Below are 15,648 nucleotides of genomic sequence, written 5' to 3' on the forward strand. Positions count from 1 at the left end.
TTGTTTGCTTGTGATTGTCTGTGGCTCGGCTTTGTGCGTCGGTACGCGTTATCGTCAAAATAAGTGTTGCTCTGTGTGTGTGCGCCAAGGTAAACGAACATAGGCAGATGATGTAACAGTTTTTGTCCCCTGCATGTCGCTTCATGCTTCGGAGTTCATTGTGTGGCAGACACACATTTTAGTTGCGTATTTGTGTGTCTGTAGTGGATTATTTCCTGGATGCATCTAGTTAAAAATAGCCATGGAGCCACTCGGTTTATAGCGAGGCATTAATCCCTAATTGTTTAAAGTGCAGACTTTCATAGTCAGAATGGAATAGTGGGGGTGAGCTGTTTTGGTTAAGATCAAGGCTTCAACATGGTTTCTGTGAAAGTGTGTGTGCAATCTCCGCAGGACCTTGCAGATGTGGTCACATTTGTGATTATGCTGTTCTTTGGGTCAGCTACAAGGCAGAATATGACTTAATAGTTTACGTTTTTTCACTTCAGTTTAATAGGTGGTGACAATACCCTGGTTTGTCAGCTATCATCATGAAAGGAAAGATGAACAAGTAATTTCCCACTTGCGCCTAAGCACAAGTTTTCTGTCTTTGTGAGTCATGAGAAATTGATTGTTCAAAGATTGGTTATAGCAAATATCCTCACACAATATCTCCATTCACCACAGAGCATGTTGGTTTTGTTTTTGACATTTTATTTGTCACTTTTAACATAGGAATTTATACTTTCTGCATGCAATGTTTCCATGACTCACAGAAATCAGAAATTGCCACTGGTTTACTGAAAAGAAGCACAATCCAGATCTCAATACCAAATATTTTGTTGGTCAGACCTCTGACCTCAAGAGGACATATTAACTTTTGATGCCATGTAGAAACCAATTCAAGGAGATTGTGGATTAGAAAGCATTATGTAATGGGGAATCTATTAACATCTTTTTCTCCAATTTTCTAACACTAGTGATATTTCAATGATTAGAAAAGAAATAAACAGTATGAAAACAATAGGCCTTCGCAGCTCTTTGCTGCTCAGGCCTAAATAATGTCCCAGTGCTGTATTGTAAAGTTGAGAACCTTTTAGCAGTGGTTTGAGAAGATGAAATGTATAATAAATGGGCCTGGTGCAGTAAAATAATAATGGAATAATAAAAATGAAAGCTGTGATGGAGTCAACCCAGGCCCCAGCTTGTGTTTCTTAGTGTTTGTGCTCTTCAATTTAAAGACCAGAGGAGAAGAGGCAGGAACATGACAGCAATATGAGCTGATATGTACAGAATAATTAATAAAATACTTGGCAGATGAATTATCTTCCTTGTGTCTAAAATTGGGATGTTCTGCAATAAAATTATTGAGTCAAATAGTATGACATGCATGAATGATTTAAAGAAATCAAACATCCCATAAATATAAAATAAAAAAAAAAAAAAAACACACACAATAAAATTAGCTCAACATTTTTTTGTCTGGATTTAAGACCTAAGGGCTTGTTTGCAATGGCACCAATCATGCACAAGATAATTTAAAGGGCTTTATTGGACAAACAGGGAAACAGTTTAAGAAAAATTACATTAAAGAAAAGACGTACATCATATTAAATTAGTAATGTTGTTTATGGGCTGAGTGAAAGTGTTTGAATCTAGTTGATTTTTAGTATGGCTGGCCTAACAAAATTAATTAATCCACACTCGCTACTGCAAGGTATCAATCCAATAGATTATCTTTGGGATCTTGTGGAATAGAAGATTTGCATTATGGATGTACAGCCAACAAATCAGCTTCATAAATATTAACAACATGAACCCTGTGTTTGAGAAATGTTTCAAGCACACTGCTGAATTCATGCAGTGAAGAATTAAAGCATCTCTGAATGAGAAAAGGTGGTCTAATCTGGCACTACCAAAGTCTTACAAAGGGGCCGGTGAGAGAAGATTGTTTTGCTTTGTCAGTAAATGTGACTGTTAAATTGTCTGCGGATTTAACAATTTACATGTAATAACGTGAATAAGGGCACATGTGACTGAAATATAAACTGAAAGCTTGAAAACAGACATTGCCATTTCATTGCCATTCTCAGTTCAGTACGTTTCCCCAGCTCTACGTCTAAGAGTTACGAAAAAGGGTTACAGCTGAGTTTTTATCACAATGATCCTTGCACTGAGTTGGACAAATATCTGCAATAACTGTGGCCTAAATGTGCAGCAGGCTTTAGTCATCAGGGACTGTCTACTGTGCGAAACAGTAAAAAGAGCAGCCGTCTCGGCTGTCTACCATCTTAAAGTGGGATTTATTTTCAGGCAAATCATTTTCAGCGAACATCATGTGTGATAGAAAACACTGTACAGTCCCCTACGGCATTTATTTTACAATGTTCTTTAGAGGCTTTGTGTTGCTGCCAACTGATAATTGAATTTATACAACATTTGTAACTCAATGTTGTTCATATTTAGGACTGACACAATTAATCGGCTTAATCGTGATGAATCTGTTACAGAAATAATTGTCAGCTACTTAAATAAATGATTAATCACTGACTGGAGTATACAGACTCAAAACTCAATATGGCATGATTGGTGCAATTAAACCAAAACTGGACTAAAAATATATACATTTTGCATTTAACATAAAAACCCCTTCTTTTTCTGTAAAAAGCATTCTACATGGAATTCCTCAAGTGGCATAGGTTCAAATGCTTTAAAACCAATTTTCTATCAAGCACCTTTTGCTAATTTTCTAATTGGTCAAACCACAAAATGAACAGACTACACCGTACACCTATACTGTAAACAGAAAGACCTGAGCTTTTCACATGTTAATGTTAGAAGTATATATATTTAGTTGCAGATGAATCCTTCATTACAAATGACTGGGCATAGACTAAAGGAATGTCATTACATTTCAGGCAATGCTAGGTTATTTTTTTTAAAAAAAAGGAATTAATTATCAGTTTATTTGTATTTTTAATGTATTTAAAATTATGCATAAAATACATTTAAGAAATAAATAAAAAAATCTGCAGAATGGGCCAGTTTCTTATCCAAATTTTGATTAATCATCAGAATAATCAAAAGTATAACCAATTTCTAAGTTAATCGTTAGTTGGAACTCTAGTCATATCTAATGGACTTTGTAGTCTTTGTGCATTTCTTTGCTTTTTTTCTGTTCATTGTAGCGTTTTATTAAACCCAAACTATACAGGTAACCTTGATCAACTCAGGTTATCCTCTGCAGCTTTTAACATGTAGCTCCATCTCTGCTGGTTTATGGGTCTATCTCAGTGGCACGTTTGTTAGGTCTGATTTTTAAAACTAGGATTTGAGCCAGCATAGAGTACTGTGCCTTTGTGGAATTTTGCTGACGAAATAGTTTAGAAAATGCAAGAAAAAGCATGATAAGAAGATACTCGAAGCATTATTTAGTTATACTATGTTTACATAAAGTGACTAGAAAATAAATTAAATGAGAAACATTTTATTTAGGGCTCTTCACTTTATGTTGTATTTTCCCACATCCTGGATTATTCCTTGGGATCATTATAGATGTTATTCTTGCTTCTGAATCAGCTAAAATAAATCCCAAATGGTGCTTTAACCTCTAGAACAAATAATAGAAGAATAGAAGACAATTTAACTCTTCAAAAATCTTGTTTTTAAATCCAATTAAATACCATTTAAGATTTTTTTCCCCCTTTCCTTCAATTATGTGCCAAGAATAACCGGCCAGTTTTCTCTCTGTTCTATCCTCTGTCCTGACTATTTTTTTTGTCATATTTCAAACTGGGCTATTAGCCTTTTATCCTCTTATTTTACCTGTGTAAGCTAACATGGTTGCAAAAAATTATTTAAACCCTTCTCTCCCAATGTATCCAGAAACCAAAAAATAGACAATGATGTATTAAATACAGGTTGTTTTCTTCTGTTTCCTAGTTGAAATTTTCTAGCTTGTGGAAGCTTCCCTTTGTCAAGTGTTATGAAGAAGGCAGCTGTATCATAAAATATTAACATTTTCCACAAAATCACTTCAGACTGTTCTCGGTGTCTCTTTCAGTGATTTACACTGGCTTACTGTGAACCAAACTTACAGCTGAACATTGAACAGGACTTGAAACTCAAATTTGTCTCAAGCTGTTTAAACTGACATAAAATAATTCATTTTCTTCTTTATTGTTCATAATGTTTACAGTTCTTTATAGAGACCATATGAACAAAAGTAGAATATAAGGGGAGCAATTTGAGTATGAGAGGATTTTAATTGTAAGTTATACACGATTAGTTTCTGTTTGTGACTAACATAACTACTGTGTTGTGAATGCAAAACTCTTCACAGCCAAGCAAATTTGGATCCAAAATGTTCTGGTACTTTAGAGTTTCTGAAACTATATACTTCTTAGTGGTTTCAGTAGAAAATCAGGCCCACAACATCATAGATCCTCTACCTTACTTAACAGTCTGCATTAGGATTTCCACACATATAGTTTGATTTTTATCAAACCCCTCTGGGATGTTTGTTTCTAATAACTTCAGTATTTGTTGCAGCTGATTATAGTATCAGCTAAAGTCTCAGAGTTGATCAGACTCTATATGTTTACGATTGTGATGGTAGGATAGTAAACATTAATTTTCCAGGATGTCTAGAATAAAGACCAATCGCTGTGTAGACACTGCCTAACGATTTCTATGGTCAGAAGATAAAGATTAGTTCTACTCTAGCTTTGTTTGTTACTATTCCACTTGTTTTCCACTTTTGTTACTATGATTATTTATTTACTATGATTTTAAATCAGGGCAGGTTCATGTAAATAGCTTTATCTGTGTAGCCATTTCCTGTCTGTTAAAGATCAACACATAGTTGCTTGAACAACATGCTCTTGTCTTTCCCATTTTGAAGAGTGACCAAAAGACAGGAAATCCTTATGGCACATGTGTTTTTGCTAAAAATATTTATTTCTTACCATGGAAGCTTTTCCTCAATTAATGTACTCAAATAATGGATTGGATACACTTTGCATGTATCATGTGTGTCTGTGGCATATAAAGATACACAGTCTTAGATAAATAGTCCTTCAGCATCTGCTTTTTATGCATCTGACACTGTAGTTTATGTAATGTAGTATCCAGGCAAGTCGAGTTGCCTTTTTTTTTTCTGTGGCTTGGGCATGTAAGCACAGAAATGCTATTACAACTACAAATGTGAAACAGTTTGGCCATTTCTGCAAATGCTTTGCAGATGTCACAGCCGTGACCAAGTAATAATGTAATTTAATCTCATTTTAAGCTCTGTAGAAGCTGATGAAGATCTTACTTACATTATATTCTTTAAACTTGCCGTCTCTTGATTCTTCCTTATAACTATCGGACCACGTATCAATATCAGTGTCAGTTTTATTTATAAAGCACAAGTAAGCTGATCAAACTTCGTCACTGGATGAAAATCAGTGAAGATAAAAAATAAAATGGATTAAAGTTTGGGGTTTCCTCATATTGTGGATTGAACTTTCAGCCGAAAAAGGTTCGTAATCGCAAAGCATAGAAGAGAAAGAGAATCAAAACAATAAACATAATCACATGAACTACAGTAGGTTATTCACTCTTCATGCAGTGATCACAAAAGACAAGAAAAGACATGTTGGTTAATTTGTGTATTTACATTACATTAACATAGACTAATAGATTGCAACTGTTAGTATCCTGAAGATTCATCTTCCTAAATTGTGGCCAAAATTTGCTGTTGCTTTGATTTCTCAAAACAACAGCAGCGTTCTCATCCTTTAACTCTAAACCCTGTGATACAGACACACCATTCCAATCTTCTGTTCACATTTACAGTTCACAGGTTTCTGCGAGGAGCAGGGCAACATATTAAAACCTCACAGGAGGCCAGGCTGTAGGAGTGAGTAGCAGCCAGGCTGCCTAAATGTTTTTAAGACAATGCCAGATGCCTGATGAGAAGCAAAGCAACATGGAGGCAGTCTGCCAGGCATCCACAACTAGCAAAATAATAGTGGATGTCCCAGCTGACTGCCCTGAACTACTTTTCTTCCTGTTAGTCACCTGGCATTCTCACAACGCCTACGAGGAAATATTAATATGACTTTGCTGCCAACTTTTTGACATTTCTTGACTGCTTTGCAATAGTAATCTGCTATAGCTTTTGTATACCTGTATTTATACTGACCTCCTACATCCTGGCTCAACCTGAAATAGGAGCAACTCACAGGAGATATTATCTGTATTAGAATAAGCCTTTATCAACATATGTACAACTTTAATAGTGCACGTTTTTACATTTCACCTACTGGCTGCAGCTTTACTACAGCCTAAGGTTGTAAATGTCAAAAACTAATTGATACTGGTCTTTGTCAAATAACCTGCAGCACATTTCTTTTTCTCTTTTGTGAGTTCTTGGTGCATCCCTGCAAAAGACTGATGCATAAGTAATTTGTGAACATCGATTTGTTAGATTTTTTTTTTTTATGCCAGGGTGTAATAAAATGTCAGCAGTGGAAAAATGATGAAACTACCATCGTTCCTCTCGCTTTATGTAGCATCAGTTCTTTTGTGGTTTGATGTATATTGCATGGAGAGTTATGTATCTGAATGTAGCACACTCAGTGGTGGTTGGAGTCTTCTCAGCCCGCAGGCATCCACATCAAACAGAAGGTCCCACTGCTTGAAGTCTAATTGTAATATACAGCTTATTTTATTAGCTTCAGTTTCAGGCAGAGTGTATCTCTCCGTGACCCGTCTCCACTAAATAAATGTTAACTGGAGATCAAATAAAGGCAGACACGTCGCCGCTCTTTGTTGTGTTCATGCAACCGACGAATCCATGTCGGTTGGATCTTTCTTTTATTTAGAAAGATCAATACACAATTTATGGCTCCATTTATCATTTATCTCAATAGTGCTGCCAGCACGTGTCAAGCCCTCATTTAAAAATCATGTCCACTTTTCCAACCTATCATAAGCTGTTTAAATAGAGGCAGCAGCTGAGCGTATAGACGGCTTTTAATCAGGCGTGTGTAAAGTGTTTGAGAGTGATTGTGATCATGTGGAAGTCAACGCTCATCTGTCACTTGTCACATAAATAACAATAGGACACGCTCCCAGATGATTCATTTTATCAGCAGTCCACTAATTCACCGTTGCTCCGCTTTTCTCCATGTTTTATTAAGTGACACAGATTAATTTTGTGCTCTGCTCGTTCACAAAGTCGAAAGTTGTCGCTTGAAGTTAATATTATGTTTGGTCTGATAACATCACAACAAACACTACAGCTCTCTGCACCATCTCAAGGTGATATCCGACAGGCAGAGCAGACATGATTTAAGTTCAGAACGCTCTGTTTCTTTCCCTATCTGCTGTAATGGTTACCCCGGTGACAGCATCCCTGCGGTTGCTGTGGAAACGCAGCATTGGAGGCAGCCTTGTTGTCATGCTGAACAGAGCAGCTGATTTGTGTTGCCTCAAATAGGTCCCGTCTTGGTGTTGCTGCCTTTTCTTTAATGATTGACTTTGGATTTGTCAGGAGTTAAGCTGCTTTATGTTTTGGGAATTTTCTTTAATGCACATATATGAGGGTTACAGCAAAACATCTCCTTTATTTCTCTCACCTCCTTTGATTTTAAAGGATATTTGGCAATCAAAGACATGTTAGCAAGCATTTTAAAAAGCTCTTGGGTTGTGGAAGCCGGGAGGTTGAAAAGGGTGCGAGTTGTCTTTGAATTTGTGTTTAAGGCAACTTCTCCCGGCTTTTGGGGCAAACGGTCTGACAACTACAACAACAACAACAAAAAAAACTGTTTGACATTGTGCCACTTTTTTCTGGATTGAATCTGATTTTAGATGAACAGCCAAAATGTTGGACTTAAACAGCTGTGAGAGATGACATTTCAGCTTGGCATTTTGCGACTTTTGTGCTAAAATATCACGCTCTGTGTGCCAGGCACACAGACACACACACCCACATATTGGAACACCATAAATATCACTCCTGCCCGACACATCAATAGAAAAGCGTACTTTTGGATCTTGGGAGTTTATATTTTCAGTCATTGCCGTTTTTTGGTCTTTTTGAGGTCTGTGATTGTTCTTTTTCCCATTCAGATTTCCCACATCCATTTTTGAATAATTAAAACAACTAATTTCCCCAATTATCAAAAGTTATTTCATTTACACTTCTCCGTGTATGATTTGCCTAATTTCGCATTTGTGTGGCCTTTATCACATGCCACAAAAAAGCAACCAAAGATTTAAGACATACTAAATTATAAACAATTGGTGTGATGTCCCAACTCATGCATTTCAAAAATAAATTTGAGAAAACCCCTTTTTCATTTGTATATTTAGAAATTAAAGTGCTGTATACTCAACATGTTTTGAATGTCAAGTATGAAAAGAATTAGCTTCAAACAAACAACAATCAGATCTTAACAGAAAAATTGTGTATCTGTTCAACCCTTTAAGAATGTGACAATGAGAGTTAAAACATTTTTATGCAATTTGCATATGAGTTGTATTTTAACTCTTATGCGCTATTTATGATTAGAGGTTATTACCACTATCTGTGCATTTTAATGGACTTAAAGCATTCAGAAGTATTCTGTTTGCTCCACCAAAAGCGCTGGTTCTAGACCTGGAAACCTGCCTTTTAAGAACCAACTCTTTGGTGAGAAGAGCTGCTTTAATCCTTCCATCTGTCTGTCCTTCCTGCTTTAACATCTTATATTGTCTTCTTCTTTGTCCATATTTTAAAACTATCACTTTTTTCGTAAGTTTTAAGTCCAATTGCTTCTTTGTTCACTGTAATTGAAGCTGACAGTGACTGATTGTTAGGTATTCAAAAATAAACCAGTCTCATTGTAAAATTTTTATTTTATGTAACTGTAAGCTAACATTGTGTTAGATTGTCTGCTCTGTTTGTGTGAGATTTTCTTGGCACTCATTTAACACTTTGGCTAGGTTTTGTTGTTGCCAGGCAGTTTTCTTCCTCTTTGGCAACTATTGTGAGTATTAATGAGGCTGTTACACTTCTCAAACTTTTCTGGCTGCCTTTTTAGAAACTGATAAATCTCTTGTGTTTTTTGCAAGGCTGCTTTGTTTAGAAAGCAAACAAGTTTTATATCACATCTAGCATTTTTAAAGTGAATCTTTAAACCTTCTAGTACTTCTTAAGTACTAAATAAGTATTACTGGTAGTAAAATTATGCTTTTCATTCCATTCATTATCGTCCACTTGAAAAATTTCAAATATATTGGTTTATTAACTAATCCTTTTCAATTGTTTTCTGCCTCCACAGATGGATGGATGACCTTGAATAGTTCCAGGAAAATGTTATTATTGTCCATCCTGTTGGACGGCCTAACAAAATAATCTGCCAAAGGACATTTCTCCCACTGATTCTCATACCATGACATGTTTCAGTGCTCCAACCTACCATCAGGACTGCTACTCTAGCTAAACTGTGTGTGTATCTTGAAATACTGTGGAAAAATGTAGAACAAATATGACTGATTTAATTGCATAAAATCCTGAGTATCTTCGAAAATCCTTTAATAGAGGTTGGAAACGTGGTCATTTTTGTATTTATTTTAAAGCCATCTTATGTAGACAATTTTTTAGCACTACGAATGTTTAAGTGATGTGTGTTGCTCATGATGCAACCAAATTTTTGTAGGACGCGTGTCTTGACATATAGGGTGTGAATTTACCTTAAGATTGGGTAAGTCATATGATTAAGGGCAACAAGTATTATTTGTAATGATGTGGAAGTTAATTTTTAATGCCAGACTCTTAAACATTCAAGTATCATATCAGTAAACAAACCATTTCATATCCATGTGCATGTAGTCTGACTCTCATGTCTTCAAAATGTTAAATGTTTTGACAGAGTAAACTAAAAACATTAATGATTCTGAGCTGCAAGAGTTCAACAGTTGAACTGTAAACACATTTTAGTTTAAAATCTATTTTAGTTCATAGTTTAGATTCCCCATTCTCAAGATTTCTGGTGTTATAAAAAGTAATGTTTGAAAGAAACTTTTAATCTTCTTACTTTTGAATGCCGTTTTTCTTTTTTTTTCCCACCAAATTACTACTCATGCATCCTTGAAATAAGATGAATATACAGAAAACAGTTGCATCTGCGCAAAAAGGTGCTTCCTGTGCTTCCTTTCTCTATTTTTGTTTTGACTAAAGTGTTGAACCCACGGTTTTATGCATGAATTATGTGACACCTTCTGTACGGAAGGTTGTTGTCATAAATCATACCAGAAAAGCTGGCGTAGTTGTAGATATATCTCAACTGGCACGGCTCTGTGATTAAGATATAGATTATTTTTGTCTGCTGTGTGGAATACTAATTATTGAAATGAAAACCTGCCCACACCAGATGGCTATCTGGCAGATTGAACCAACCACACTCCCCCTCCTCACTTTTCTCTGAGCTTCACAGCCCTGACCGTTTGGCTCCGCTCTACCTTCACACTTCCTGTGTGTTTGGCACTTGACCTCCTCTGCTCACTGTTGTAGCGGTTTACTCGGATCGGCTCTGTTTGGCTCAAACTGAAAAAGACAGAACAAAAATGCATAAGTTCATGCACTCAGGCATTAAACATTTACCAGTGCAATAATAACTGTACCGAAAAAAGACCAATATGAATATTCAGATGGCTTGTACTGAGCTGTAAAGGCTTTACAGGTTTGTGTTGGCAGCTGCAGAGATGCAGCAGGGCATCATCACATCCAGCTGGCAAGACGCCTTGGTCAAAGCATAATATGACTCTAGCTTAAAAGCGTAGTAAATGCCCTGTAGTGCTTTGTGCATCATTTCTGTGCTGTGATTCTCATAATCTGGTGTAAGCCGAATGTTCTCACATGGAAATAGGCAAAAGATGTCCATCATGTTTTGTCCAAAAAGCTAATGCACTTCAGATCCACATATATCCACCTTTAATCCCCTCTTTCTCCTACACAATCCATCCATCCTGTCCATATTTTATCTCAGTAGAGCTTCCTCCTTCCTAGTGCTTTCTCGGTGGTCTGAAAGTGGAGTCACATATGCTGCTCTCAACCAGAGCAGGTGGCTTTGGTTGAGCAAACAATCCCAACAGTCCTCCATACAGTACAGTCCTTCATTCCATCGATTCCTTCAGTTATTCTCACCATTTATCCATTCATCACCTGTAATTGATCCCCACCTGTAATTAACTATTCCTATTGGAAACAGACTATTGGCCATTGAAGGAGTTGCTGTCATGACCAAGACATAATTTCACTAATGTCGTAGAGATAATAAAAGACATTATTATTACTTATTATCTGTTTGAACCTGAAAAATCATTCCCTTGAGCAGACACTAAGCAACACTAGCATTTTGTTAGAGCCATGTTTCTTGTCTGGTAGACAACCTTGAGTCACATGATCATTCCCCCTTCAGCACAGAGAAATACAGTCAACTATTATGGCTAAATATTGTGCTAAGTTCAGACTACTAGTATTTTACTACTAGTAGGATACTACAACAGTTCATGTCAAATACATAATATTAAGGAATGCAGAACAGTTTTGTTTTCTTTCCCAAAAAAAATTTACTTTTTGTGCCTTTTTTCATATTAAATTATTAAAGAAAAATCATCTGATGAATCTGTATTAGCAGGAGGATGACTTTTAGGTTAAATCTAGCCGGCATGTTACTTACCCCATATTGCCCTGAGCTTGTTGCCCCTGTCATTTCTAACTTCGTCTGTTTCTACTCCCTAAAAGTGACTAAAACACCGCTCTGAACCCAAAGAAGACCAAACACAAACAGTCAGTGGATTAGTTTCCTCTTCTAATAGCATTTATAATATGACGTGGTGTAGCGAGGGACATATTGCTCAGTGATGATAATTAATGCCGTGATGTTTAAAATGTTTTTATAGCAAGTTTCCAGAGGATGTGCAGCAGCAAGGCACAAAGCTTGTTCTGCAAAGTCTGTCAAGCTCAGATTCACTTCCTTTTAATTAACCGATCCTCTGCGGAGACTCGGGGGATGTGGGAAATGTGCGACACATTTACCAAAGGAAACGAGGTGTTGAAATTTTAAATACAAATTCAATAGTGCCTTGCAAAAGTTTCCATACTCCCCGGACTTTTTCACATTGAGTCACATTGCAACAAACTTTAGAAGATTTTATAGGGATTTTGGTATGTAGTCTTTGGTTTGTAGAGTTTGGCGTTCAGTTTTGCTGAACTTTGAGGTCTTGATGTCCAGAGATCTACCAACTTTGGACATCAAGCTTGGTCTCATCTGGACAGAGCACCTCCTTTCACAGGTTTGCTGTGCTCTCCACATGGCTTGTGGCAAACTGCAAATAGGATTTTTTATGGATTTCGTTATGTCACACCCAAAGGTCAGCTGTGTGATATGCATACCTAATAGTTACTCATATTGACAGATTCTCCCACTAGGCTACTTCTCTGATTAATGTTCTGCTGGCCCAACCCATCTGTGAACTGGTCTTGGTATGGGTGCAGTTCTGCCATTCTCTTTCAGTCTTTCAGATAATTGATTGAACAGTTCTCTCTAGGATGTAGAAAGCTTGAGATACTGTTTTATACCTAGCCCAGTTTTAAACTTACTGCTTTTTATCTGACTTGTCTACTGTGTTTCTTGGTCTTCATGATGCTTTTTGTTCACTATTGTTCCCAAACAATCCTGTAAGACCTTCACAGAAAAGATGGATTGTAGATTATACATTTTTCTTTATACAAAATTTTGAAAACCTTGTATCATTTTTTATATTTGGAGCGGTGTATTTTTACCGATGGCAATAAAACCACAGGAAGAAGGCAGAGAAGCTTGATTCTTTCCCAGATTATGTCTCTTATTGTCAAACCATAGAGACAGTTTTAACTAATATGTAAAAAATGTTATTTTTATTGAAGTTTCCTGTTGAAGCTTTAAGAAGATTTTCAATCCAAATGAGACAATTAATAAACTTCAAGTAAGGTCAGCTTTGCAATCTCTCATGTTTCAGTTCCACCAACTCAGAGTACTATTGAGGCTGAATGCTTTAATTGCCTCATTCAGTCAAGCCAAGTTTTCAAAATTCAGCATGAGTATGTTGTTAAATTCATTGACAGGATTTTCTCTTTCTTGCTCCATTTTCATGTATCTTTTAGTATTTACAAAATGAAAAATGACATTTGTGGCCCACAAATAGCCAAAACCTCCATTTGCTTCAAGAACCAATTCCGTCCTCATTTGTTGCTGATCTGAGCCAAAGGCCATGCTTTTTGTGTTTGCTCTGGAAATAATAAATTCATAAACCTGTGTGGCTAACCTAAGGGATGTGATTAGTATCTGTGAAATCATGGCTGATTAGGGTGCATTTGTGTCCTAATTTATGGATCCTGGAACATGAAAAGTAATTCCTCATGCTTTATCCTCTAAAACATAAGTGACCTATTTTTGACAGTATTACTATTTTTCCAGCAGTCACAGTTTTAATCCTTTTGGATCCGTATGTCTGAGGCAGGGGAGCAATGTGGATATTTTTATGTGTGTATGTATTTTCCTCAAGAGTCTGGGTGCAAGCAGAGCAATTTTAAATCCACTGACAGTTGGACAGTAGGAATGACCTTATGAGGAGTAATGATTCAAGGTTTCCAGATGTGTGTGCTGAAGTGAGTCACTTTGTCTCCTTTCTGACAGATGACTCAAACTGCCCCAATTAAACATGAATTTCCTTCCTTCTCTTTCTTTCTCTCTCTCTCACAGCTGAGGAAGGCCATTATGTGTCAATGAAGAACAGTGACATACCTCTGGACCCCACAGTGCCCCCAATCCTGACTCCTGGATTTAGAGACAGAGACGGCGTTAAAGATGTTGCTCCTGGAGCAGGTCCTGATGCTGAACTCAGACGCTGGCCTGAGGGAAAAGTGTTTGCCGAGGCCAAAACTGCAATCTGGACAGAAACGCAGGAAGGAGTGAGTGCGGGAGCACATGGAAAAGTCTTTGCAGAGGCTGGGATTATGACGGAAACTCGAGCGTGGGCTGAAGCGGGATGGAGGCCGGTCCACACAGAGGAGGAAGCGCTGCCAAGCGTGCCCGAAGATCCAGCTCCCATGCTTGTGCAGGAGAAGCTGAGGACAAGTGGAGAGGTCCAAAGGGAGCAGGCGGCCCTTTCATCGGTACTCAGCATGCTGACTGAGACGACAGAGCTGCAGACTCCAGCAGTCAGAAAACCTTTAGGGCTGCTGTCTAAAGCGGCTTGGTCTAAAAGCTCTTCTTCATCCAAGGCCTTATCTTCCTCCACAACAAAAGCATCCTCTCTTCCCTCCTCTCCATCCAGTAAAAAACTGAGTCAGACTCCACCATCCACCAATTTGTCTGTGGTTATTGGAAACAACAACTCCTCAACCAACTATAGTTTGGGTGGGTAATATTTTTTCAATTATCTGGCAAAAATATTAATTTTAATTTTCACAATTTAGCACAGCAGAGGTACAATCCTTTATTGAGATTTTATGACAGACCAACTGAAAGGGTATAATTGTGAAGTGGAAAAGGATAAATGGTTTAAAGTAATTTTTAACAAGTAAGTCTTAAAAAATTATTAGTATATTCAGCCTCTTTAATCTGAAGCCCTTAATTACCATTTATTACAGACATTTAATTTAAAATGGCTGTTAACTGTGTGCAAACTGAATTTGAATTTAGCTCGTCAGCGAAAGCCTCACAGGTTTGTTAGAGAACATTAGTAACAGAGAACAGCAGGGATAAACAATATCATAGGCTGTAGAAAATTCACGTAACACTGCTTAATCCATCATCTAATAATGTGAGAAAAATTACAGATGTAGATATTTATTGGAAAATGTCAGTGTTGGTTTGTCAAATAAAATCCCAATGACACACTGCTGCTTTTTAGTGTTTTGTAACAGAATTAATTATTAACCAAGCCTTTGTCTATAGTAATTATCAGGATTTATCAAACTGAAGGAGACATGTCTGAGAGTAATTGTAGTTCAGTTGGACATGATTCAGTTTATGCTTTAGTCACCTCAGCAACTTCTCAGGGAGACGTATGGAGGTCCCGCTGCTGAATGCTTCAGCAACGAGTCTCACAGACATCCGTCATTTCTGCATGACCAATTGTCATTTTTAACAGTGATTTAATCTTAATAGATTGCTTGTAATAATATTAACAATTCATTTTAATTGAATTATTTGAACTGAATTTAATTCACTGTAATTGAGTTTTTTCAGTTTTATTATCAGTAAATCATCACCTTCAACATTTCATCAGTGTCACCATCATGTATATCATTTTATCATCTTAGACTTATTGCTGTCGTCGTCGTTGTCATCATCGTCATCATCATCATCATCGTCATCATCATCATCATCATCATCATCATCATCTCCCCCCCCCCATTTCGTAACCTCCATCCCTCTCTGTTTTTTGTGTCTATTTTTGCCTCAATAATAAGGTAATTATTATACAAATATTTAGCTTTCTGAAGAATGTGCAGGAGAAAGTAGTGTGTCTCCAAGCATTTCAACTCATTCCACACATTGTCAGGGGGAATACGATTGGATCTGGAGGTGTTTTTGAAAATGAAAGGTAGTCTGCGTCATGCATTTGCAGTTACAATGTAGACAGATA

General features: G+C 36.9%; 1 protein-coding gene across 2 annotated transcripts in view; it reads left to right on the top strand.

Moving 5' to 3' along the window:
* kiaa1549la (KIAA1549-like a) overlaps positions 1-15,648 on the top strand; it is a 90,911-nt gene that overhangs the window by 15,191 nt on the left and 60,072 nt on the right. For both annotated transcript variants that reach the window (XM_032586315.1, XM_032586316.1), the window contains exon 2: positions 13,758-14,414. In XM_032586315.1, coding sequence (XP_032442206.1) covers positions 13,758-14,414 — 657 coding nt within the window. The remainder of the gene's footprint in view (positions 1-13,757; positions 14,415-15,648) is intronic.

This window comes from Xiphophorus hellerii, chromosome 2, assembly GCF_003331165.1.
Source record: "Xiphophorus hellerii strain 12219 chromosome 2, Xiphophorus_hellerii-4.1, whole genome shotgun sequence".
Lineage (NCBI taxonomy): Eukaryota > Metazoa > Chordata > Actinopteri > Cyprinodontiformes > Poeciliidae > Xiphophorus > Xiphophorus hellerii.